The 23,089-nt window shown below is 39.0% G+C and overlaps 2 protein-coding genes across 16 annotated transcripts in view; both read left to right on the plus strand.

Moving 5' to 3' along the window:
- The window catches only part of epb41l3b (erythrocyte membrane protein band 4.1-like 3b), a 67,427-nt gene extending 55,285 nt beyond the window's left edge, over positions 1–12,142 (plus strand). For 13 of the 14 annotated variants that reach the window (XM_081598677.1, XM_081598675.1, XM_081598687.1 and 10 more), the window contains 5 exons: positions 1,520–1,603; positions 3,091–3,189; positions 3,392–3,472; positions 6,212–6,327; positions 11,183–12,142. In XM_081598677.1, the coding sequence (XP_081454803.1) occupies positions 1,520–1,603; positions 3,091–3,189; positions 3,392–3,472; positions 6,212–6,322 (375 nt within the window). In that variant the 3' untranslated portion in view covers positions 6,323–6,327; positions 11,183–12,142. The remainder of the gene's footprint in view (positions 1–1,519; positions 1,604–3,090; positions 3,190–3,391; positions 3,473–6,211; positions 6,328–11,182) is intronic. The other variant, XM_081598679.1, reaches the window with a different exon arrangement.
- Positions 12,143–15,006: 2,864 nt separating this feature from the next.
- LOC103461054 (zinc finger and BTB domain-containing protein 14-like) lies at positions 15,007–21,080 on the plus strand. Of its 2 annotated transcripts, none has more exons than XM_008403374.3 (2): positions 15,007–15,223; positions 17,098–21,080. In XM_008403374.3, exons 1-2 carry the CDS (start codon positions 15,022–15,024, stop codon positions 18,294–18,296), a joined length of 1,401 nt encoding a protein of 466 aa, XP_008401596.2. In that variant the 5' UTR covers positions 15,007–15,021; the 3' UTR covers positions 18,297–21,080. The 2 variants fall into 2 exon arrangements, with proteins under 2 accessions (XP_008401596.2, XP_008401595.1); XM_008403373.3 differs by having other exon boundaries at positions 15,033–15,144.
- The last annotated feature ends 2,009 nt before the right edge of the window (positions 21,081–23,089 follow it).

Raw genomic sequence — 23,089 nt, forward strand, 5'->3', positions numbered from 1 at the left:
CTACAGATGAAGTTAAGAGTTTGTATTATTTATCTAAATGTCATTACAGTTGCACATTTGCACAAAGTTTAGAGTGACTTTACCTAAGTTTTAGAGGAGATGCTCTGTGTTTCCCTTCTGCAAACATCAATTAAAATGCAGATGATAGCAAACAAACTGGAGATTAAAAGTTCAGGGTTAAATAACGAAAACACGACTTTGTGGTAAAAAGAGTTTTAGGGGGGGAAAAACAGTTGTATATTTAATTACTGAACCACACAGGATGCAAAATCAAAGAATATTCCGTAAATCCTGCCAGGCGTTTTGTGTTACTCCACTAGGAAGAGGATCCAGTGAGTGAAGCAACTTTCCGACTGTCATCCTCTCCAGTTGACCCAGTCTGACCAGTTACCACTAATCGACTCATGGCATCTGCCCGTTGTGCATCTGCTCAGATCAGAGGGCCTGTAATGTGACTGTGGTGCAGGAAGTTAATGGAAACCTTGTGATTTTGGCTCGTCTGCAGCCTCGTCTTCACTGGATTAGGGAGAAATGCATGACTGCCTGCTTGTTTGGAGATTTCATTTGCTCGGTCTCCGTCTTCGGCTTACATGTGGAGCTTATTTATCCTAATTTGATGTCATGTGCGTTAGAGGGGAGGCTGCTTTAAAACGAATGGAGATGATGGAGTGAACACTTGTTTATTTCCTTTAGGATGTGTGATGTGTGTGTGATTTTTTTTTCTCACAGAAAGGGCAAAAAAAAGTGTCAAATATTTTTTAAAATGTTGCATCTATCATCCAACTGTCTCTCCTTTACTTCCTTTCTTTTCTCCTTTTTACTTCCTTTTTTAAATTTCTCTTTCCCTTTTTTTTACTTCCTTCCTGCTTTGTTTCCTTCATTACTTAGTTGCTTGTTTTGTTTTCTTCTGTCTTTTCTTACTTGGAAAGACGGAAGTAATTTTTACTTTTCTCCTTCTGACTTGCTACGTTTCTGACTTCATTCCTTTCCTGCTCACTTGCTCGTTTCCTTTTCTCAAGTGGTTTCCTTCCTTCCTCTAGTTCTTCCCTTCATTACTTGTTTCTTTCCTTACATCAGTTGTTTTCTTCTTTCTTTCAGTTCTTTTCTTCATTATTTGTTTCCTTTGTTCCTTTTGTTCCTTTTATTACTTATTTTCTGTAGTTTTTTCCTTCATTATGTGTTTCTGTGTTTCCTTTAGTTTGCTTTACTGGTTTCCTTTACTTCTTTACTTCCTTTTACCACTTGTTTCTTTCAGTATTTACTTGTTTCTTCTTTCCTTCTTTCTCTTCTCTGGATTTTGCAGGTTTTGTACTTACAGCCTGACCTCAATAAAAATGTCTCATAATTTGTGAATATTAGAGTTTATACTTTAAAATTTTACCTAAATGGTCGGAGAACTATGGGAATTTGAGTCTGGAAAACTGTTCAGTTTGGACACTAGGATGTGTAGGAACGCTGGATCCCAGATGATTTTTAGATGCTATTTTTTTATTTTCTATGTTTCTTTTTTATGCTTCAGGCTCCTGACGGAGTGGATGTCGCTGCCAAAGACGTGCCTGTGGTCCACACAGAGACAAAAACCATCACCTACGAGTCCGCCGAGGTAAATCTAAACGCTGCTGATCTGTCCTGGAGAGAAAATGTTCGACTGATTGACCAGAAAAAAGGGAACCAAACACACGAGCTGCCTGTTTTCGCTGCAGCGTTCAGTCATGGTTCTTTGGATGAGTCCTTTAAGCTTCTGGGATGATCGAGTCTGTTAGATAGATTCAGTCGTTTATGGTCCGTCTGGCCGTTTCCAGTCAGAGCGCCATACTTTCCACAGCTGGGCTCTTTACGATCAATAGCAGCGATCTTAAAGCTACAGGATGTTTCCACTGGGCCCTTGGTGACATCATGTCCGCCTCATCGCTCTGGCCCAACTGGAGCGCCGCGTGCGTCGGTCAGGCTGATGAAGAGGCGCGGCCGCCTCTGCAGCCTTTTATGTGACATTCAGTCGATGCTAAGCTGGTTTATCAGGAGAACCTGAACACTGAATTCAGTTTATTAGTCTGTAATTTCTTTGGCTTTGTTTAATTTCCAATGTGAGACGTTAACAGGTTTGGAAAGTGCTTGATGTTCAAACAGCACAGTTTTGTTACAAAGTTTAATCTAATGTTTGATTAAAAGCTTAAATTAGGAAAACATTATTTAAACCAGATATTTTAATACACCTAATAAAAAGACACACTCATTTTGTTTCCCACAGTTTGAAATTAAATCAGAGTAAACTTTTCTTGTTTTAGGCCAGTTAGAATCATTAAATTATTTCTATTTCTTAAATTCCAGAAATTGAGATAATGTTTTTTAGGGATTTTTATTTTTGTAACTTTCTTTGTATTTTGTGTTTAAGCAATTAATTGGTGCTAAAAGGTCAGTTACCCTAACAAACAAATCCAAATAAATTACTTATTGATCTGCGTAATTGAAATAAAAGTCGGTGTATATTTTATACGTTAGACAGTGTTGTTTAAATTGTTTTTTTGTTTTTTTTAAATTAGTGTTTTGTTCTCGGACCAGTCAGGTATTTAGGGGATATTTCATAGCATAAAAGTTGTTATATATTAATTTAACTAGAATATTATCACAAGACTATGAATAACAATAATTAATGATATCACATAATGGTGAATTGTATATTTTATATATTTTTAAGTTAGTTTCAATTCTTTTAGTTCACTTTTTTTATCTCACAGTCTGGAGTTAAATCAGACTAAACTTATTTTGTTTTAGGTAAATTTGAAGGACCAAAAAATATTTCTATTTTCTAAATGCTACGAAAACGTAGCAAGAACATTTTTAAATTTTTTGTAACTTTCTTTGTATTTTGTGTTATAAGCATCTAATTTGAGCAGGAAGGTGATTTACCTCAACGTGATTTGTTTGGATTGTTTCAGTGTAATGAATATTTATTATTCCTAACGGTTCACAGACTTAATGATCTTATGTTTTATACTTTAAACAGTTATTATAATTGGGGAATTTTTTTTCTTAAATTAGTCTGAGTTTTTATTTTTTTGGATTTTTTTTTTTTTTTTTTTTGTCCAACAGGTTGACACGAATGGAGACGCAGACCCCGGGGTGCTGCTGAGCGCTCAGACCATCACCTCGGAAACCACCAGCACCACCACAACCACACACATCACAAAGGTCAGAGGGCATCTCTTTACCTCCGCCTGCCAAACCCAAAATCAAATCGTTTCTCCAGAACATTTGTTTAAAGTTTCTGCAGCCAGTTGAGATTTCTCCTGGGAACTCTGGTCTCTTTTTATGGATGTTTTTGAGCTAAAACTTACCTTCTGTGTTTATTAAAGCTGTTTTGATGCAGTTTTTCTTGTTTTCTGTTGGTCAGACGGTGAAAGGAGGAATCTCAGAGACTCGAATTGAGAAGCGGATCGTCATCACCGGAGATGCAGACATTGACCACGACGAGGTCTGTCTCTTTTCTTCCGTATTACCTCTGGAAAGTTAATAAATGTCAGAAATTAAATTCAAAGAGTGAAACTTTTTTGTTGTGTACACTCAGAGATTTGTTTCAGGTGTTTATTTCAGTGGTTTTTTTCCAGGATTATGGCTCACGGCTGCAGGACATGGAGGATAAATTCAGATTAGAAATGTATTTTCCTATTGGAAGGTTAAATCTTCTTTATAAGGAAGCCATCTTGTTAGGAATCATGGTGTGACACTTATATAGTCAGTAGTTAACATGTTGGTAATCACACTGATATTTTGATGATTCGGTAAAATCTAACTACTCTGACATATGAACAAAAGGTTTTTTTGCGTAATTTGAAGTTCCAACTTTCTGTTTTAACTTGGAGGTTTGAGGAGAAAAAACAAGGTTTCTATTCAGTCTGGGGTTTAATTTCACTAGTTTCCAGGTCTGAATAGCTACAAGACAACAAAAAAATAATTATTATTATTATGGAAAAATATATTTTCCCAGATTTTATTTCCTTTCCAAATGTCAAAGGTTGCCTCCTTCCTCATCTCATTTCCTTTGTTTTTCCTTATAGTTTTTATCCAGTCTTTCTTTCTTTCTTTTTCTGTCCTTCATTTGTTTTTGTTTTTTTTCTTACTCCCTGTTTTCCTTCATTTATCCTTCCTTCCTCCTGCCGTCATTCTTTCCTTTTTTTGTGCCCTTACACTTTCTTCCCTTGCCTTTCCTTCCTTCTGTCTCATCTTTGTGTCCTACCTCCTTATGTCTGTTTTTTGCACTCTTCCTTTCTTCTTCCTTTATCTTTGTTCCCTTTTTCCCTTCCTTGTCTTCCTTTCCTTCTGTCCTTCCATCCTTGTTCTTCGCTCTTCTGTTTTTTTACTGTTCTCCATCCATCTGGGTCAATTTTCCATTTCCTTCCTTGTGTCCTTCCCTTGTGTTCATCCTATTATTTTATATCCTTCCTTCCTCCCTAATGTCCTCTTTTTCTACCTTTCTTCCTTCCTTGTGTCTAGGCCTGTCGCGATAAACGATAAATCAATTAATCGCACAATGAATTAAACCTATCGACCTCATTTTAATTCTCGTCTTTATCGACTCTTCCTGCCTTTTTTTCTTTCTATTGATGAGACTGAATAAAAAAGGCTCAGCTCTGGTGCTCTCCACTGACCCTCCCTTCTTCATTTCCTTAGTGTAATGTCCAGCGCACAGGACACGAGTTGTTGGTCCATTTTCAAAACCTGAGAGACACATTAGCCGACAGAAATCCTGGGTATAACGGTGCGGTCGGGTTCGTTGTGCTGTGTGATGTCCAGCCACATGGGCACAAAATAATGGCTACAAGTCCAGTTAACTCATTTTAAAACCAGGCATTAATCAATGCTTTACTAGAATCTACCTGTGATGCATGTGACTAGAGTCAGCATAAAGTCCTGACTCAATGAAAATCATTATAACATATTTATGTCATGTTAACGAGGAACAGCTGAAAAGTTACGGGGTTCATCAACTGCGGTAGCAATTTGGCTCCAACTCCTCTCCTTGTCATTTCTATATTCTTTGCACTAAATGTTGAATAAACATTAATGATACCACTTATCATCACCAATGTCCGCTGGACTTTGTGTTGCGCCATATTCCCCTCCGTAATTTGCCCTCAGAAAGCACGGAGGAGAATCCGCGCTTTCCGATTGGCTACCTGTCACATTCGACAGGCTGCGTTAAACTCCCAGATGGGGAAAACCCAGATTTAGATCGGAGCGGCCACGACGATCTACCGTAACATACCACACACTGCAGGATGATCGGTTACGAAATCACCAGCGAGAATCTTAGATTCTCTTACGGGAAAAAAAATCGTGTAGTGTGAACAAGTGCATCAGGTAGTGGGATGTGCCCATCTTCTCTATTTAAATCTAGTGATTACTGAAGGGCAATATAGTATACAGACTTCATAATCTGAACTCTTTTGGTTGAATGCAGTATTTATTTCCACTTTCGCTTTATGTTTAGTTTTTATTCAAGTATGGTTTTTGTTAATGGAGACTGAGAATCCATTTTATTTTTGTTTTTGGTTGTTTTTTTTATTTAGTTTATCAGTTCCAGTGTTATGTGTTCTTTTGAAAATAAAGTGTATCTATCTATGGCAGGAAATCACATGCATTATTATGTCATTTCCATTAAATTTGTGTCAAAAGGTCTTGAAACAATATTATCATTTATCACAATAATTTTTTGGACAATTAATCACTCAGAAAAAATTGTTATCGTGACAGGCCTAGTTGTGTCTCTCTTTCTTAAAAAATGTGAAGAAACTAATTCACCCTAAAAGAAACACAGTTGGAAGCATCACAGATGTTTATAAATCCACCTGGGCTTAATCTTGTTTCTGCTGCCATAACAAGATTTCTTTGGTAAAAATCATTTTTTAAATTGATTTTGTGTAAAATTCACTAGTTAATTAACTGAGTTTTGTTTTTAATCAGTGTAATCCATAATCATCAGAATGAATAGAAATCAATACTTTTTTTGATGTAATTTTTGAATCAATTAACTTTTTGATTCAGCTTTGATATCAAGTTTAGCTTTTCAAGCTGTGACATGATGTGAACGTGTGACTGCGTTCTGGATTAATGGCAGATCTGACTGTAAGGTGACTGACAATGCAACCGCTCTTCCCCGTTCTCTGTCTCCCCCTGGTGCTCCTCTGCTGCCACTGCACCCTCCCGTACTCAGGCTCTGGCTCAGGCCATAAAGGAAGCCAAAGAGCAGCACCCTGACATGTCAGTGACCAAAGTAGTGGTGCATAAAGAGACAGAGATCACGCCAGAGGAGGGGGAGGACTGACCCAGGTAAGACCGACCCGGACCCGGTCCCGTTCCCCAGCCTGCCGGGTTTTCATGTGGTTTGGATCGGCCTGCTTCTGTCGCGCTCGCAGCTTGTTGCATCGCCTTGTTGGGCTGCTGGTGTTTGTTCTCACTCAGGCTGGATCACACAGCCTCTGCTTGCATTAACAAGGCTTTAAAGGGGATCTTTCATGCAAAATTCATATTTTGCATGTTTTTTGTATTTCCATTTGGGTTTCTGCTGCTTCTAAAAACAGCCCAAGCACTTAAAAAATAAACATACAGCTGGTTCTGTTTTTTTTTTATTTATTTATTTTTTTATGTAGAAATGTATTTAATAGAAAATACATGGTGTGGGACATTACATTAATGAAAGGAAGAAAAAAACAATATATTACAGAACAAACAAAGAAAAAAATAGTGTCTGGAAAATGAGCAGTTTCAAAAAACCTCCCAAATGTAACATCACAAATCAGTGGAACTCAGCCCGTTACCTAGCAACCAACCTGAACCCAGCCCGTTACCTAGCAACCCAAACTGAGCTCCATCACCTTTGGTCAGCTGGTTTTACTTCTGTAAAATGGCTGCTGGATAGGACAAGTGTTTTATTGTTGACTTACCATCCAGAAACCACTCGCTCTAATTCTTGTTGGTTGTGCAGGAGGCTCCACTTCTGCTTTTCAAAGATATATGATTGCATAATAGCGCATCTATCTGCAACCATTTTTATGCGCGAGTGTAAACATTGAGTTGGGGGGTGTGGCCAGCAGAAGCTTGTTTGGGTTTAAAGGGACAGGAGGCCCTAAAACAGCTCATCCTGAACTGATCAGACTAAAATCAAATTTTCTAAGAATTATTTTGTCCAAAGCATTTAATGAACATGTTTTGTCCAGCCCAAGAGAGCATAATAGGTTAATCTCATGTGGATTTAGGTCCAACACTTCCCCCAACACTCCCCCCTGGTAGACAAAAAACAAACCTATTTTATTCACGACTCTCAAAACAAGATAATTTGGGCAATTAAAAATAATCATTCGTCCATCTCACAGAAGAGATTAAACCATTTGTGTTCCTGTTGTTGTCTGTACAAGTAGAGATTAAATACCGGCTCAACCGGCCGCTGATCCTCAGAGATCCTCGGCTCTGAACTGCAAACACACCGTCACGCTCTGAAACCTAACGCCTGTTTACGCGGACGAGGCGTGGTCTGAAGAAAGCCTGAAGAAAATCTGACTGGAGACGCCTCACCCACAACCCTGAGCGGTTCATTTCCTCCTGCAGGAAACGCCACCAGATCAGAACATCACGGTAGAGATTCACCTCAAATCCCAATCTTAAACGGCAACATTTACATTTCCCTCCTCAACTTTACAGTTTTTTTTTAAAGTTTGCACCGTATTTAAACCAACTCACACATGTTGAATATCAGTGTTTTTACAGTGAATGTATTAATAAAATGAATTAATATGACGGGGAATATTGATGAAGTTTTGTTAAGCACCAGTTTAAGTCGTAGGATCCAGTAATGTCAGAATATTTTTCACCATTTCTGTTCAGAGAAACAAAACGATCAGAAATCCTCAGGATTTCACATCACTAAGACTTTTAGTGGAAGAGAAGCGGAGTCATTAATGTTCCTGTGTTTTTATTAAATCTGTTAGTTATTAGAGGTGATTTTAATTTGGTTTCATAATGTAAACGCTGTGAAATAATCATCTATGGCTGACTGGGGTGAATTCTTTATCCTCGACTCTGAGCGAGGAAACATGAAGTTTGAATGAAATATAAAGAATCAGATTATTATTTTATTGCTGAAAATCGCAGCGTTTGATTTTGTCGACTTCCCTGTTCTACGTAAATATTTTTCATTTTTTTGCTTTTAAACCATAAACTTCTGTTAATCCGAATAAAGCTGATTTTAAGCATTTCTCTTCCGTTTCTTCTTGCCTTATTCTTTCATTATTTCATTCATTTCTTTTTCTACTGTCGTTTCTTCTGGATTTCTATCTTTTCTTATGTCCAACATACCTTTCTTCTGTTCTTTTTTCTTTTTCTTTTATCCTCCCTTCCCTTTTTTCTACTTCTCTTTATGTTCTAGCTTTATTTTCTCATTATGTTCTTTCTTCTTTTCCTGTTCTACTTTCTTTATTTACTCGCTTTCTTCTTTTTTCTTGCTTTCCTTCTGTCTTGACCTTTTGTTTTTTGTACTTTTTCCTTCTGTCCTTTTTTCCTTTCTCTTTCTGTCCCTTTTCTTTTTTCTTTCAATTTTTGTTTTTCTTTCTCTCATTTTCTGTTTCCTTTCTGCCTCTTTCTCATTTACTTTCCTCCTTTCTTTTTTCCTTTTTTCTTTCTTTGTTCTTTTTTTTCCTATCCTTCTTTCTTTATCTCTTTCTTTCTGGGATTTCTTTTCATTTTGTCTCTGTCTTTTTTGTTGTCTTTCCTTCTTTCTTTTCTATTTTTCTTTTACTAATTTCTATCCTTACTTTCTAATCTTTTCTTCCATTTTTTTCTTCTTTATGTCCTTCAGTTCTTCCCATTGTATAACTGTAAATAGTTCAGAGTTCACTTCAGCTTTTATAATTAAAAACTGACTGAAATCTGAAAAGTTGATTCTGGAAAAGTCTTTTCATGAACGATCGGAGACGTAAACAGCCAAATAAACATTATTATTTGGGCTAATCAGCAAAATAAATCTGATTTTAGTGAACCGATGAAAGAACTTTTTGGATTTCAGATTCAAAGTTGAAGTGTGAAGATACTGAGTTTAACCTCCAGCTGGAAAAGTGAAGCTGTGTTTTTGACTCTGTAGAAAATAGGTCATCTCTCCTCGTTTCTGTGTGTCTGCAAACTTCCCAAACGTGTTTGAACTCGCCCGCCGCCGGCAGCTTGAGGGCTGCGGCAGGCATGACTGCGCCTGAAGAAACTTGTCTTTTCACTCCGTCTTCTCTGAGCGTTTTCCTGCTCCGCGCCGCGCAGCACAGCGCCGTCCTGCTCCGCGCCGCGCCGCGCAGCACAGCGCCGTCCTGGTCCGCGCCGCGCAGCACAGCGCCGTCCTGCTCCGCGCCGCGCCGCGCAGCACAGCGCCGTCCTGGTCCGCGCCGCGCAGCGCAGCGCCGCTCTGAAGCTCGTTTCGTTAGCTGCTGATCGGATCCCGAGGCTCAGGCATGCATGAGGACGCTTTGCATGACTCACCAGATGGGAACGCTTGGCTTTGTTTCTGCAGCCTTCATGTCAGTGTGTGTGTGTGTGTGTGTGTGTGTGTGTGTGTGTGTGTGTGTGTGTGTGTGTGTGTGTGTGTGTGTGTGTGTGTGTGTGTGTGTGTGTGTGTGTGTGTGTGTGTGCGTGCGCGCGCGCGTGCGTGCGTGCAGTTTGTTTAATGAGTGTTTCAATAGCAACACTGAACTGAATGTTTTCTCTGTTCTTTTGGGGACATTCTCGTCAAACAAACGGTATTTGGAAATAGTAGCAATATGTGAAGTTGTTTCTTTATTTAGTTTATTTTTGGGTTGTAAACATTTATAGCAATGGTGTCCAAACTGAGGCCCGGGGGCTGTTTGTGGCCCTTCGGTTGATTTTCAGGGTCCGTACTGGTGACTGAAGTCCTGAAAATACTTGCATTTAAATGAGGTGTTTTCAGGTTTTCAAGGTTTGGAAAGTTCTTGATTTCTGAACAGAGTCCTTGAAAGAGCTTGACATTAAAGCTGCACAGTTTTATAATAAATGTTTGATTAAAAACCTGAATGTGGAAAATGTTGCACATTTTTTTCTTCCTGTCTGAAGTTAAATGAGGCTAAACCTTAACTTGTTTCAGGTCAGAAAAACCTCAATTATTTGTTAAAAACCAGAAAACTTTGTTTTGTTAGTAACTTTCTTTCTATATTGTGTTTCAGGATTTAATTTGAGCAGGAAGGTCATTTACTTTAACACGATTTATTTGGATTGTTTCTAGAAATTAATATTTATTTAATCCTAATGGCTCAGTGACTCATTGATCTTGGTAATTAAAATAAAAGTTGTTTTATATATGATCTATTAAAGATATTGAAATGGGTAAAATTTTAGTTTACTTTCTCTCTGCTGTAGAACGTAGAATACTGTCACTAAAATCTAATAAGAGTAATAAATGAAATATAATACTGAATTGAAAACGTATTTTATTGTTTAGTCAATAATTTCTCTATCTAAACAAAAGTAGATATTTTCTCCTATCTTATGGTTTTAGTTTCTACATTCATTCTCATTCGTTCTTGTTCTCTTGAAAGACGTAAAACCAGCTTCTGCTGCGTAAAGCCTGATGCACTGCAGAGCAGCTAGAATTAAAAAAAAAAGTTTATTTTGGCGTTTCCATCAACCTCCATGCATCTTTGTTTGTTTTCGTCTCTACTTCTGTTGATGTGGGTGAAACTGGCAGCCCTTCATCTGACTCACTCTGCAAAAACACAAAAACATACCAACTATTCTAGTTTGGTCTAGTTTCTAGTGAAAATATCTGAGTACACATTAAACAAGACAAAACTAACTTACAAGTAACTTTTCAGGGAGATATATGAGCTTGTTTTAGGTCAATTTCTTAATAAAAAAATTCTAGCTCAAGTTTAAGATTATTTTCCCATGTTATAAGTGAAATAATCTGCCACTGGAAAAGGAACTTCTTATCAGTATTAAGGAATCATCAAGCTCATATTTCCTACTAAAAAGTTAGTTTTGTCTCATTTCAAGTTTCTTAGACATTAGCAGTAGAATCTGGACCAGAAATATTCTGTGATTTCTTGTGTTTTTGCATCGCTGAGGCCTAAAAAGCCTCAGAGGTAATGAAACGCGCAGCAGCTTCTCACTTCCGCTTCTCGCTCTGCTCTTCCAGGAATAACCGAGCTCTTCTTCCAGCGATCACCTCCCACCGTCCGGACCGTCTGAAGGCTCCTCCTCTACGGACGCTGCAGCTCGCCGCTCCACTCGCAAACATCACCTGCAAAACCAACAAACTCACTCTGCATGAGAAGGACGCCAAGCTGCATCACCAACCAAACGGCCTCGTCTGATTCGTTTTAGTTTTTCTTTTAATGGTCCTGAATCCGAAGTAAACCTTCTGCTTCCACTGCCTTATTACAACTTTGATGCATTTTTATGATTGCTGAGGATAATTACTGTAGCAGCATTTTATTTATAAGATAAAGCCATCACTCCAGGAAGTTGTAATTGCTGTAGGCTGTACATGTTAGAGAGCAAACACTATTTAACCTCAATGTAGAAGAAAACAAAGCATCGCTTCACTCCCACACAATGATTTTCCACCTGGTGCCACTGTACATATCAGAGCCTCTCCAGTAAAGCCGGCTTACGATGATCTTTTTAAGGTTGATTTGTGTCATTTGAATTCGTTTCACTTTTATTGTCTTTTATTTCTCTCTCTGGTTTTTCCTCCCACTCGATCGAGCTCCACTTTCAGCGAGGAAAACGAAAAACAAAGTGACTTTTTGACATGCCTGTGCAGGCTGGGAATGTTTTTTTTTGTTTTGTTTTTGTTTGTTTTTTCCAGGGCGGGGTCGATCGGCCGCAGCACAAGCTCCGCGTCGGCCGGTTGGCGTGGCGACGGCGCGGCCGCGGGGCAAAGGGCTCAGACGGCCGAGCTCCGCCCAAAAGAGACGCAAAGTCCAGAAAGAGAAATCGGTTATCCTCCCCTGACATCCACAGCCTCTATCTGCTCCTCCGTTTCACCTGGAGCCGCGTTTTTCCACAGCGTAGGGGAGGAAAACGGAGACTGACGCATTTGTTGTTAATTTGCAGTTTACTCCCAAAATAATAAAGTGACCACAGTACAGCAGCTGGTGTTTCTGATTGCTCTGTCGCTCTGATTTCAGTCCAAGAAATGGCTCGAATCTTGCAGAATAACATGGAACTGGGGAAATTTGGGATATTGATTTTGCTCCGATAGGCTTATCTAGAGAAACTACTCATTACCTTAGATCAACATTATCAGAACAAGAAACCATAGAAACCCCTTCTTGTTTATAAATCACAAACTACTTATTCTTCAACATGGGGTTACACCTTTTTGTTTTTTTCTTCTTTTGCTTTTTGTTTTGTTGTATTTCCTTCTAATTTATGTAAAACACTTTGAATTGCCTTGTTGTTGAAAATGTGGTAAAGAAATAAAATGTCCTTATCTCCTATCAGTTAATCTGTCAAGTTTATTTGTGTGGCACATTTCAGCAGCAAGGCGGTTCAAGGTGCGTTACGTAAGAGAAAACATAAAGTTACAAACTAAACACGTTACAGTCAACAACTGAACAGACACATAATGTGTATTATGGCCGATTACCAATATTTACCAATATTATATATGTTTCACAACAGTTTTGACACTGACAAAACCCAACCAGAAACGGATAAAACAAGTATATGTTGTTCATATCCGTTTTATCGGACCGATACCGATAAGTTACAAAATGGCTAATATCGGTCAATACCGATGTTGATGCCGATATATTGTGCATTCCTACATAGAACTATGAAATTTGTTAGTTTATGTTCAAGTAACTGAAAGAGTTGCAAAGCCTTAAAGGGGTGGTATTATGTAAAATCTACTTTTTTTTTTAGCTTCACATCGTTTTATACAGTTATACCCTCATCAAAGTGATGCTTAATATTTTTCCATGCATGTTTTAAAATCCTTTAGTGTCCACGGCAACCATTCACATGTGCAAAACACCTCGACCTAGACCTGCCTCCTTAGAGTTGCAGTTTCTGAGCTTCCGCCTCACAGAGCAGCTCCTTCAGACTAGCCAGCAATAATTAGCAAACACCTGGTAGAACTGCACTTCTGCTGAGCTCATTATTATGACTACTTCTCAGTGAAAAGCTGGCAAAAACATTGTTAAAGGGTTAATAGAGGAGCCATGTGGTGATGACTTCCTGAAGGCAGAGTCTCAGAAACAGCAGGAGTTCTTAAAGAGACACAGACCCAATTTCAAGGCTTTAAATTACAAGGTCATTTTTTAAGTCATTTTTGATATATATACATATATATAGCATTTTTTAACAGTTGAAGTTCATATACTTACTTTATTGTGCTTTAAAATTTGACTGGAAAATACGTAATGCTGCCCCTTTAAGATGCAGCAGATCAAATATCACATAAAATGACTTCAGTCTTTCAGAATAACGTTGAACTCGAATTATTAGTTTACGCTCAAGTAACTGATAACGTTATAAAGCCTTAAACATAAACTACTGTTTTAGTTGAACCAGTATATATGGCAGCAGAATTGCAGCGCTTTTATTATCGTAACTACGTAATGACGTCAACACCTTACTGAGCTGTCCTGTGCGAGCCAAAGAGTAGTGAAATGATGAGAGGCGTCACACCTGGAGAAATTGGTTCAAAGTACGTTTAAAATACACTTTTTATCATTTATTTATTCATTTATCTATTTTAAGGAGCACCTGTTGCATTGACATCTAAAATGTTTTATACGGATTTGGTTATCAAACAGAAGATTATATGAAGCAGTTCGTTATGGAGTCATCATTTATGCTCCCTGTGTTTTTTTTTTTCATATCCCCCTTTAAGGTGAATGTGGTGATGGTTTGTTTTTGTGGATTTTAGTTGTTAAACTAAGCCAAAAACGTTTTTTTTTTGTTTAGTTTTGTTTTAAAACTTTCTTTAAACACAATATCAATGAAAACAATCACCCATGTCCCATTGTCTAGGCTCAACCCAGCAATGCAAGTATTTAATATAATAGAAATATCTCTGAAATGTCTCAGGGTGTGGAAATTCAGAAATAAAAGATATCTTTTAGAAAGGTCAGCATTTTTATAAAGCGATAATTTATTTTTAGTCTGAACTAATGAGCTAATTAAACAGCTCATCAGTTCGCAGTAGGTCCACATTATAAATGTGTGGCAGCCTGAACACACCAGCTCCATGTTGAAGCATGGTGGTGGCGTCATCATGGTGTGGAACAGGGCCAATCACCTTCCAGAAGGACAACAACCACGAATAGTTTAAAGTGGACCATATTCATCTGTTTAAATGTCCTAGTCAAAGTACACAGATGAGATAAATATGATCAAGAATTCATGGCAAGACTTGTAAATAGATGTTTGTGGACACTTTCCATCCCGTCTGACAGCTTTAGGTATTTTCTAGATGTTTAAAAGCTGGTAGATGCATACCACTTTTTTTAGTTTTCAGGCAACAGAAGTTTATTTGTGTATCACTTTTCGGCTTGGAAACAAAACATGAAACATTTCATCTGGTATAATAAAGGAAAACCACAAAAACTTGCAATACAGACAACATAATTGTGTTTCAGTTTTTAAAAAAGCTCCAAACAAGGACTGGGTTTGTAAATTAGCCTGTGACTTGAAAACTTGCGTACACAACAACAGTCGCTTATTTTTAACATGTAATATTGTTAACGTGCGGTCATTGATTAAATAAAATGTAATTGTTTTGTTTCATTCTTTTGAACCACCACTGCTTCCACTTCACAACTGGGTTTATTTTTGTTGGATTATCGCATAAATAATAAAATGTCCCATGCCTGTAACTTGGTAAAAATGAAAGAAATTCAAGCGGTATGAACAGTTTTGCAGGCGCTATATTTTTTCCAAATCAGAGTGACTCATCTGTGCACATATAGACGATCTCATGGGTGCAGTATCCTCTCCGGGGCGTTAGGTGGCAGTAGAACGATGCCCCGTTTCCTGCGGAGCCGCACAGTCACAACAAGAGGAGGAAGAGGAAAAACGACAACTCTGGATCTGGATCGTCGTCGACTGCCTTGCGTGACAACACAGGGATCGTTCAGACTTTTGGTATTGGCGCTTTTTATTCTCCTCTCTCTGTCGTGTCGGAGCGCCGCGGATCGGCCGCACCGCCGCCCGGTTTGTAGCGGTACGTGCCCCGCGGTGTCGCCGCTGTCGGAGCGCTGCCTGTCGGGCTGCAGAAACACTAACCGAGGCTGGTTGGCTGGCTGGCCAAGATGGCTGGGCGCAGTGAAATGTGAAATATTCTCGCTCAGGTTGATCCTCTCCTGCACGCAGCGTTGCTTGTCACGCAAACACTGGCGCGGAAATGCGCTGGTGGCCCGCGGAACAGCTCGTGTGTTTGTTTCTGTTTCTGTTTGTGTTTTTATTTTTATTTTGGATTAGCTTAACCACGGCTCAGCTCGCTGGTGGGGCCTGCCTGTCGTAATTGCTCCTGTTCAGAGGCTTTTTGCATGATTGATTTAGCCACTTATTTTTCTTCTCCGCGTCTTATTTGTAAATAAAAGCACTTTTAGTCGCATGTTGCATCAAATGTTGCTTCTCAGTTTGTTTGTATTACAATTAGAGGCATGGAGTAGAGCTCCACCCCTCTGCTGTTGCATGCAGCCCGATCTGGTGTGGAAATTAAAGCACGTCTTTAGTTTCTAATCACATCGTACCACCTTTTCCGCACCTAAACACCCATAAAAAGGTTTGCAATGTTCATATATTATATTAAAAGTATCATTTTCTGCAGATTTTAAGCGGGTTTCTTCACCAAACAGCATAAAAACTTCAACCTAAGTAGAATACAGGAAATGACGTAGGTAAAGGAAAACTCGGGATCACATCAGCTGAGTTAAACACATTAATTGTCAGTGATTTATCTGTTTTGTGTTAAAGATGCACCGGTTTAATTTCCGATTTTCTAAAGCCTAATGTCTCAACTAAATTTCAACTTAAAGTCGTAAAAACTAAGACCTTTACCCATGTGTTGTCTATAAACAAATAAAACAGCAACTGCAGATTATTTTTTGATCAATTAAAAGATAAAGATTGGAGAGTTTTTTTAATTGCTTTATTTCCTGCTGGATTTGAGATTACAACCTCCATCAAGGAACTTGTTGAACATTTTTTAAGCTTCTTTGTGTTTTTTACTTTGTAATCTTTCATCTCAAATGAATACTTTGATGCAGTTTTGTAAGATAATGTGTTTCATGAACTATACATTCACTCTTTGCATACCAATATGTTTTTTCTGTTGGATGGGAGGTTTTCTCACCGTTTATTATGTACTGGATTTATATTTTAACAGCTGAGATGCTAAAGCTAACATATGGTGGTCAGAACATTGTGATAGTTATGAACAAAAATGGAATATTTATTACAACATCACAGTGTCTCTCTACCCGGCTTTCTCTCGATACGGTGAAACAGATTTAAAGAGGAGTGACAAAAGCAAAGGAGGTGGATTAGCAGTGCATTTAATTTACTTTTGTGTCTGCTGCTCAGAAATTGAGCTGTTGGCATGACATGACAAATGTTATTACATTTTAGGTAACTGTTTCAAAAAGTTTGTATATTTGCATCTTTAATGTATTTTCAAAAATAGGCTTAAGTGCAGAAAAATCTGCAGAATGTGCCCATATTTTCACCCAATTAATCAGTTAATTATCAGTATAACTGATTACTAAGATTATCATTATCGGACAATAAGATTCTGTCATTAACGGAGCAGTATTTTGTAAAATCAACTTTTTTGCCTTTCCATCATGTTATAATGTTATTTCCTCATCAAAACATACCTGGACTGTTGCCTTGATTTTTCCTTTAATTATAATTTAAAGTTTATTGATATTTGAGAATGTGTTCTTGCCACTATTGTGCCACTGAAAATCCTCTAAAGACAACAATATTATTGTTTATCGTAATAATTACTGGGACTGTTTATCACCCAGCAACATTAGTTATTTAACACCGCCCCTTTAAGGCGTTTCTAACCTGCGTCTCTGTCGCCTGCAGGTTGCTCCAGCTTGACCTGCACCATGTCTGATTTGCTGAGATACATCGACTACGACCACAAAGCCACCTTCCTGAAGATGCTGAACCAGCAGCGCATGGAGGGCGAGCACTGCGACGTGGTGGTGGTGGTGGAGAACATCGAGTTCCGGGCGCACCGCTGCGTCCTCGCCGCCTGCAGCAACTACTTCAAGAAGCTCTTCAAGAAGCAGAGCGACGAGGACAACTCCATCGTGGAGCTCGACTTCATCCGCTCCGACATCTTCGAGGAAGTGCTCAACTACATGTATACGGCGCGGCTGGCGGTGCGGAAGAAGGACATCAACATGATGATGTCGTCCGGACAGATCCTCGGCATCAACTTCCTGGACAACCTTTGCACCCAGAAGCGGGAGCTGACCAACATGAAGACCCGCGAGAACCAGGCGCCGGACGACCACGGCATGCGGGCGCAGGACGCCATCTTGAAGGAGCTCGCCATGGAGGAGGTGAGGAAAAACAGCTTCTACGACCAGGGGATGGACGCCATCGGCCCCGGCGGCTCCCACGTCTCGCAGCCGCACAGCTACAACACGGGGCTGGGGAAGGACCCGCACGCCCACGGCTGGGGGTCGTCGACCTCCGCCGCCGACATGAAGCTGGAGTACCTGCTGTACGGCCACCGCGACCACAACTCCTGCCAGAGCGCCGGCGCCAAGCCGCTCGACCACAACGCCAAGAAGGAGCGGCTGCTGACCGCCAACCGCCCGTACGGCTGCGAGCACTGCCCCAAAGCCTTCACCACCGCCGCGCACCTCAAGGAGCACCTGAAGATCCACTCGGGCTTCAAGCCGCACCGCTGCGTCGTCTGCGGCAAGGCCTTCATCCGGGGGCCCGACCTGAAGAGGCACGAGCGCGTGCACAGCAACGAGCGGCCCTTCGCCTGCCAGATGTGCGAAAAGGCCTTCAAGCACAAGTCCCACCTGAAGGACCACGAGCGGCAGCACCGGGGCGAGCGGCCCTTCAACTGCGGCTCGTGCGACAAGGCGTTCATCAAGGCGTCGGACCTGAAGCGCCACTGGAACACGATGCACAGCGCCAACCCACGCAGACAGATGTCGCTGTCGCCCGCCGCCTCCCAGCACGGCCCGGCGGAGGCCGCCGACCAGAGAGACTGGAAACTGGAGACCGGGCCACACTCGCACAACTCTGGGGACTGCTGAGCGATGCGACACACACACACACACATACACACACACACATAGACATACAGGGGCGTCTCAATAAATAGGAATATAATCAATAAGGTAATTTTATTTCAGTCATTTAATCCAAAACGTACGACGGAGGATGAGGGCCATGCTAAGAAAATAAAGAAAATTACGAGAATAAAGTCAATAATATTATGAATTTATTCTCATAATATTTACATTATTCTAAAAATAGTATTACTTTATTCTCGTATTATTTCGACTTTATTCTCATTATTTTATTTTTTAAACCTTTTTCTCAATATGGCCTTTATACTCCATCATAATCTCATGTTTAAGAAAAACCCAATTCATTTCACAGAATATTTTCAAATGTTCATTTCTGTTATTTTAGAGCACAGGTGCCAAACTCGAGGCACGTGGGCCAAATCCGGCCCACTAAAGCTATTTTTGTGGCCCTCTAAACTCAAGACTCGTGAGTTTAGAGGGCCACATAATTAGAATTATAAGATAAATATTACTTTATCAGTCAAATGGAATCACTTAATATTTGAGAAATATGTGTTAAATTTTATTTAATCTTAAAAAGCACAACTCAAAAGCAGAGAAAGATGTAATATTTTAAGTTTGTCAGTATGTAGTTTTATTACATACTGTTTTACATACATACGGTTTTATCATAACCAGCATTCATGATCTCAATTTGACCCCAAAATGTTTTTTTCTTTTGACATCCTTGATTTGGAGGATTTTATCCAAAACATGTTTTAATTGCACAAAACTGTGTTTTAATAGGATTTAACAGAAAAAAGTTCCACACCACAAATAGTAAAAACTACAGAACTGAATCTGATGTATTAAAAAAAGAAAAGTATTACACTGTGGATAAATGATTATTTTAGTTATTAAGTTCTTCTTTTGATCAATAATAATTAAAAATTCTTACAATTGGATGAAAAAATCTGATTCTGCACTTAAGCCTTTTTTATGCAGTATTAAAAAATTTGAACAATTGAATAAAATTTTTTAATGATTACAATTTGCTTAAAATGCAAATGTTCTATTTTTCTACAGTTTAGCTTAATTAATTGTATGACTGTCAGCAAATTACCTTTTCTCTTTGTCCGCATATTCCAGTTCATGATTAATCGATTACCATGTTAGTTGACGATTATTTGATGAATCGATTAATGACGATTAGCCCGATTAATCGCTTCAGCCCTACAGTACACACACAGTAACATTTCTGTTAAGTTTAAGGATTAAAATGAACACAAAACTATTTTTATAAGATTTTTAGCAGAATGTTGTTTTATGTAGCTGCTAACTTTAGAGTTATCTATCAGTCAGTCACACCCTCAAAACCGCAAAAATAAAGCTGAATGTGCCATGTCCAAGCATATTGATGGAAAGTTAAGTGTAAGGATAAACTTTAGTGGAAAAAGTTAACAGTACTCCATAGATTCTTAGTATCAGGATCACTTTGGTAATTGAATAAGCTTTTGATGTCTTTGGAAGTGAGGGCAGAAAAATAAAATCAGCATTTCCATGAAGTTTGTTAGCAAAAGGAAGTATTCATTGCTCTACATTTTTTTCAGGCAGACATCTACTCTGACAATGCACTTGATGAAACACAGAGGACCAACATAAGTAGATGCACATTGCACCTCAAATCATCACTGACTGTGGAAACTTTACACTGGACCTCATTTAACCTCTCTTCTATGACCTCGATTTGCAAATACGACACAAATTTTGCTTTTATCTGAAAAGAGGAACTTTGGGCCTGATTCAGAAACAGCCAAATATGTAACATGCATCAGGCGTTGCCCGTTTCCTGCATTTTTACATTGTCTACTATCACACTTTTTCCTTCCACTAAACTTTCATAGCATTTCTGTGTTAAAAATCTTACGTAACTTTTATGAGAATTTCAGGTTGTAGCCAATCAAATTGTTTGAAAAATGTTTGCTTCACTTTTTTTTTTTTGAATTGCTGACTTAAGTTACCTTTTTGATTATATTGTAATTAATTGAGATGCCAGTGGACTGACCTGCTAACATGCACACTTTAATCCCACTTACACACATCGACACAAGCACGAGGACAGTGATGGGAGTGCAGAACAGGAGAGCAGAGCATGTTCATAAAGACTGTGAGGCTGTATTATTATTATTATTATTCTGATTATTATTATAATTCTACAGAGTTATGTCCTTCCAACCTGTAAAGTCATGTAAATGTTTAGTTCACTATACTATACGTATATTTTTCACAAAGCATCGTCGCTATCTAGACCTGAGGGGTTCTCATAACGTTATTTTTTTTCTTTTCTTTTTAATAAAATAAACATTTAAATGTTCGTTTAACCTTTTATGGATTTTATGGAGATAATAACAGAGTCCAAGAAGGAAAGAAAGAGGGAATGGGGGGAGAAAATAATTTTCTGCATAACATTTGTTGCATTGAGTATATTCATGTGGATGTTTTTAAATGGATGTGTTTAGTTGTATTGATTGATATTACACTGTAAAAGTAAGACGCAGACGAAACCAAAGTCTTGGACTCCTGACGGATCGTCCTCAGAGACTGTCCTGTCCAAGCAGAACCGGCCAACTAGATTTACTGTTATACAGTATGACTGTCATCCGGGGCTATCCACAGATAATGATCGGTGTCTGTATATACTGTAGCTTAGTTTGTTGCACAACTAGAGTTCACAATATTGAAATCATGCACATATAACATTGTCCTACTCCTACACTTTGACAATAAACACCATTTGCTGTGTTTTAATGTTGTTGTCTTTTTGTGGAAGCAATATAACTTTTACAAAGGTTTCTTTAACGTACGGCTGGGCTAACGTTTGACCGTGACGTATACAATGCGCCAGTTCGACGGTTCGAGGTTTTTCGGAAATTGTCTGCGCTGTAAACAACCTTTCTCCACTGCGAAGAGATAAGTGCCGAGCTCAATAAAATGGCTGTTAATGTTAATTCATTATTTCGAAGCGCGGCCAACACGAATTGAACGGCTTCGTTCACATCCTTGGCTGCCGTTGCTAAACTACTGGCAGACTACAATTCTAAAACGGCGCAGAAAATCGACGTCATCGCTCACGTCTTGTCCTTTTGTTCGCTGATTGGCTTGGTAGAAATTCTAAAACCCACGCGTAAACGGGGTGCATTTACTTCTTAACCACCACCCATAGTCATGATGTCTATGACCACCCCCCCACCCTCTGATTGCGTTTTGATGGTGCTACGTCACCTGCCGCTCTACATGCTAGCGATAGCCCTAATGCCAACGTTAGCCTTGCACCTTATGTGTACATTTTATTTTTTATTTTTGTTTATCACACTGAATGGATTAAGTCAATGTAAATCAACATTGTGGTGATAGCACACGTGCTACTGACAGCATTTAAGCTAGTCTTAGCATTTTGGCTACTGCTAGTGTCAACATGCTATTCACTCTACATGGTGGGGATAGCCCTCATGCTAACATTAGCTTTGAACCTAAAATCGGCATTTTAGAAATTTTTTCCATTTATTAGCTATGTTTATCATACTGAATGGAGTAAGTCTATGTAAATCAACATACTGGTGATAGCCCACATGCTATAAGTGTCCAAAGCAGAGGTGGGGACTCGAGTCGTTAAAATCACGACTTGAGACTTGAAAAAATGCTCAAAAACTCGGACTTTGACTTTCATGCCATTGACTTGGGACTTGACTCGACTTGAAGCTGTTTACTTGAAAATACTTGATATTTTTTACTCAAAGTCTTAAAATTTAAAACACATTGTTTATGAAGTGGCGTCATTAATTAATTTCACTCAGACCGTCCCTCTGTTTCTCCTCTCTCCTTATGTATGTATGTGTGCGTAGCTGCAGCTCAACCAATCAAATTAACAGGATTTGGACATTTAAAAAAACGCGGCGACGCTGCAGAGCTCAGGGAACGAAAGACGAAATAACCGCTCGAATATGCTTCCGCGAGTAATTTCTTTTGGCTACGTAGGTTATGAACTTAATAATAAAAAAAACGAACTGCAGCTTCTAAAACATGCAAGAAGAGAATATCGGATGGAGATGCCACGACGTCCAACTTTGTCCGGCATTTGAAGCTTCACAAAGATGGTAGGTGGCGCTTTTCTTTTGCTGTAAGATAGTTGACTTTAGCTAACTTCGTGTTAGCATGTGTACTCCGGGTTAAATTGGTGATGATTTACCATAAATCCGGTCCTTCAAATGCCTCCGCAAATAATGTGCACCGTGTTATTAGCTCAGGAAGCCGGTGGATAGTGAGCGGGGCTCCGGAACAGAAAGCAGATTCTGGACCTGAACTCAGGGAACAGAGTCTCTGTCCCATCATGATGATGAGCCGGTCTAGTATCATCTAAGGACGGTTGGTGTATTTGAAGACATCTACGTTGGGAAATTATATTGACAATATATTGTTTACTGCAGTCAGTGCATTAAGTCAACTGTTTTTGACTTAATGCACTGACTGACTGTCACATGTCGCACAGAACCCATTTCCAAGTAGCTTTGCTGGAAAACAAATTAAAAAAAAAAAATCCCGTTTTTTTTGGGTCATCTTTCAAAAATTTCTGTAAAAATAAAAATTGTACAATCTCACTGACCCTGAATATAACACTAAGTGGGATAGTTAACTGAGTAAGACATAAAATAATGATCTCATTATTTTGTGTTTAGTGATTCTGACCAGCTTGATTCACACAACATGTTTTTATCAATATTGAGATGTGAACTTGGCTGTAGATTTAACCCACTTGGCCT

The sequence above is a fragment of the Poecilia reticulata genome, chromosome 17 (genome assembly GCF_904066995.2).
Source record: "Poecilia reticulata chromosome 17, P_reticulata-male-v2, whole genome shotgun sequence".
Lineage (NCBI taxonomy): Eukaryota > Metazoa > Chordata > Actinopteri > Cyprinodontiformes > Poeciliidae > Poecilia > Poecilia reticulata.

What these genes read in the sequence shown, in the direction of transcription:
- LOC103461054 (XM_008403374.3), top strand. Translation starts at nt 15,022, where the DNA reads ATGCCCCGTTTCCTGCGGAGCCGCACAGTCACAACAAGAGGAGGAAGA. An exon ending in CCGCCGCCCGGTTTGTAGCG is followed by an intron (nt 15,224 to 17,097) that starts GTACGTGCCCCG and finishes TGTCGCCTGCAG; the next exon opens with GTTGCTCCAGCTTGACCTGC.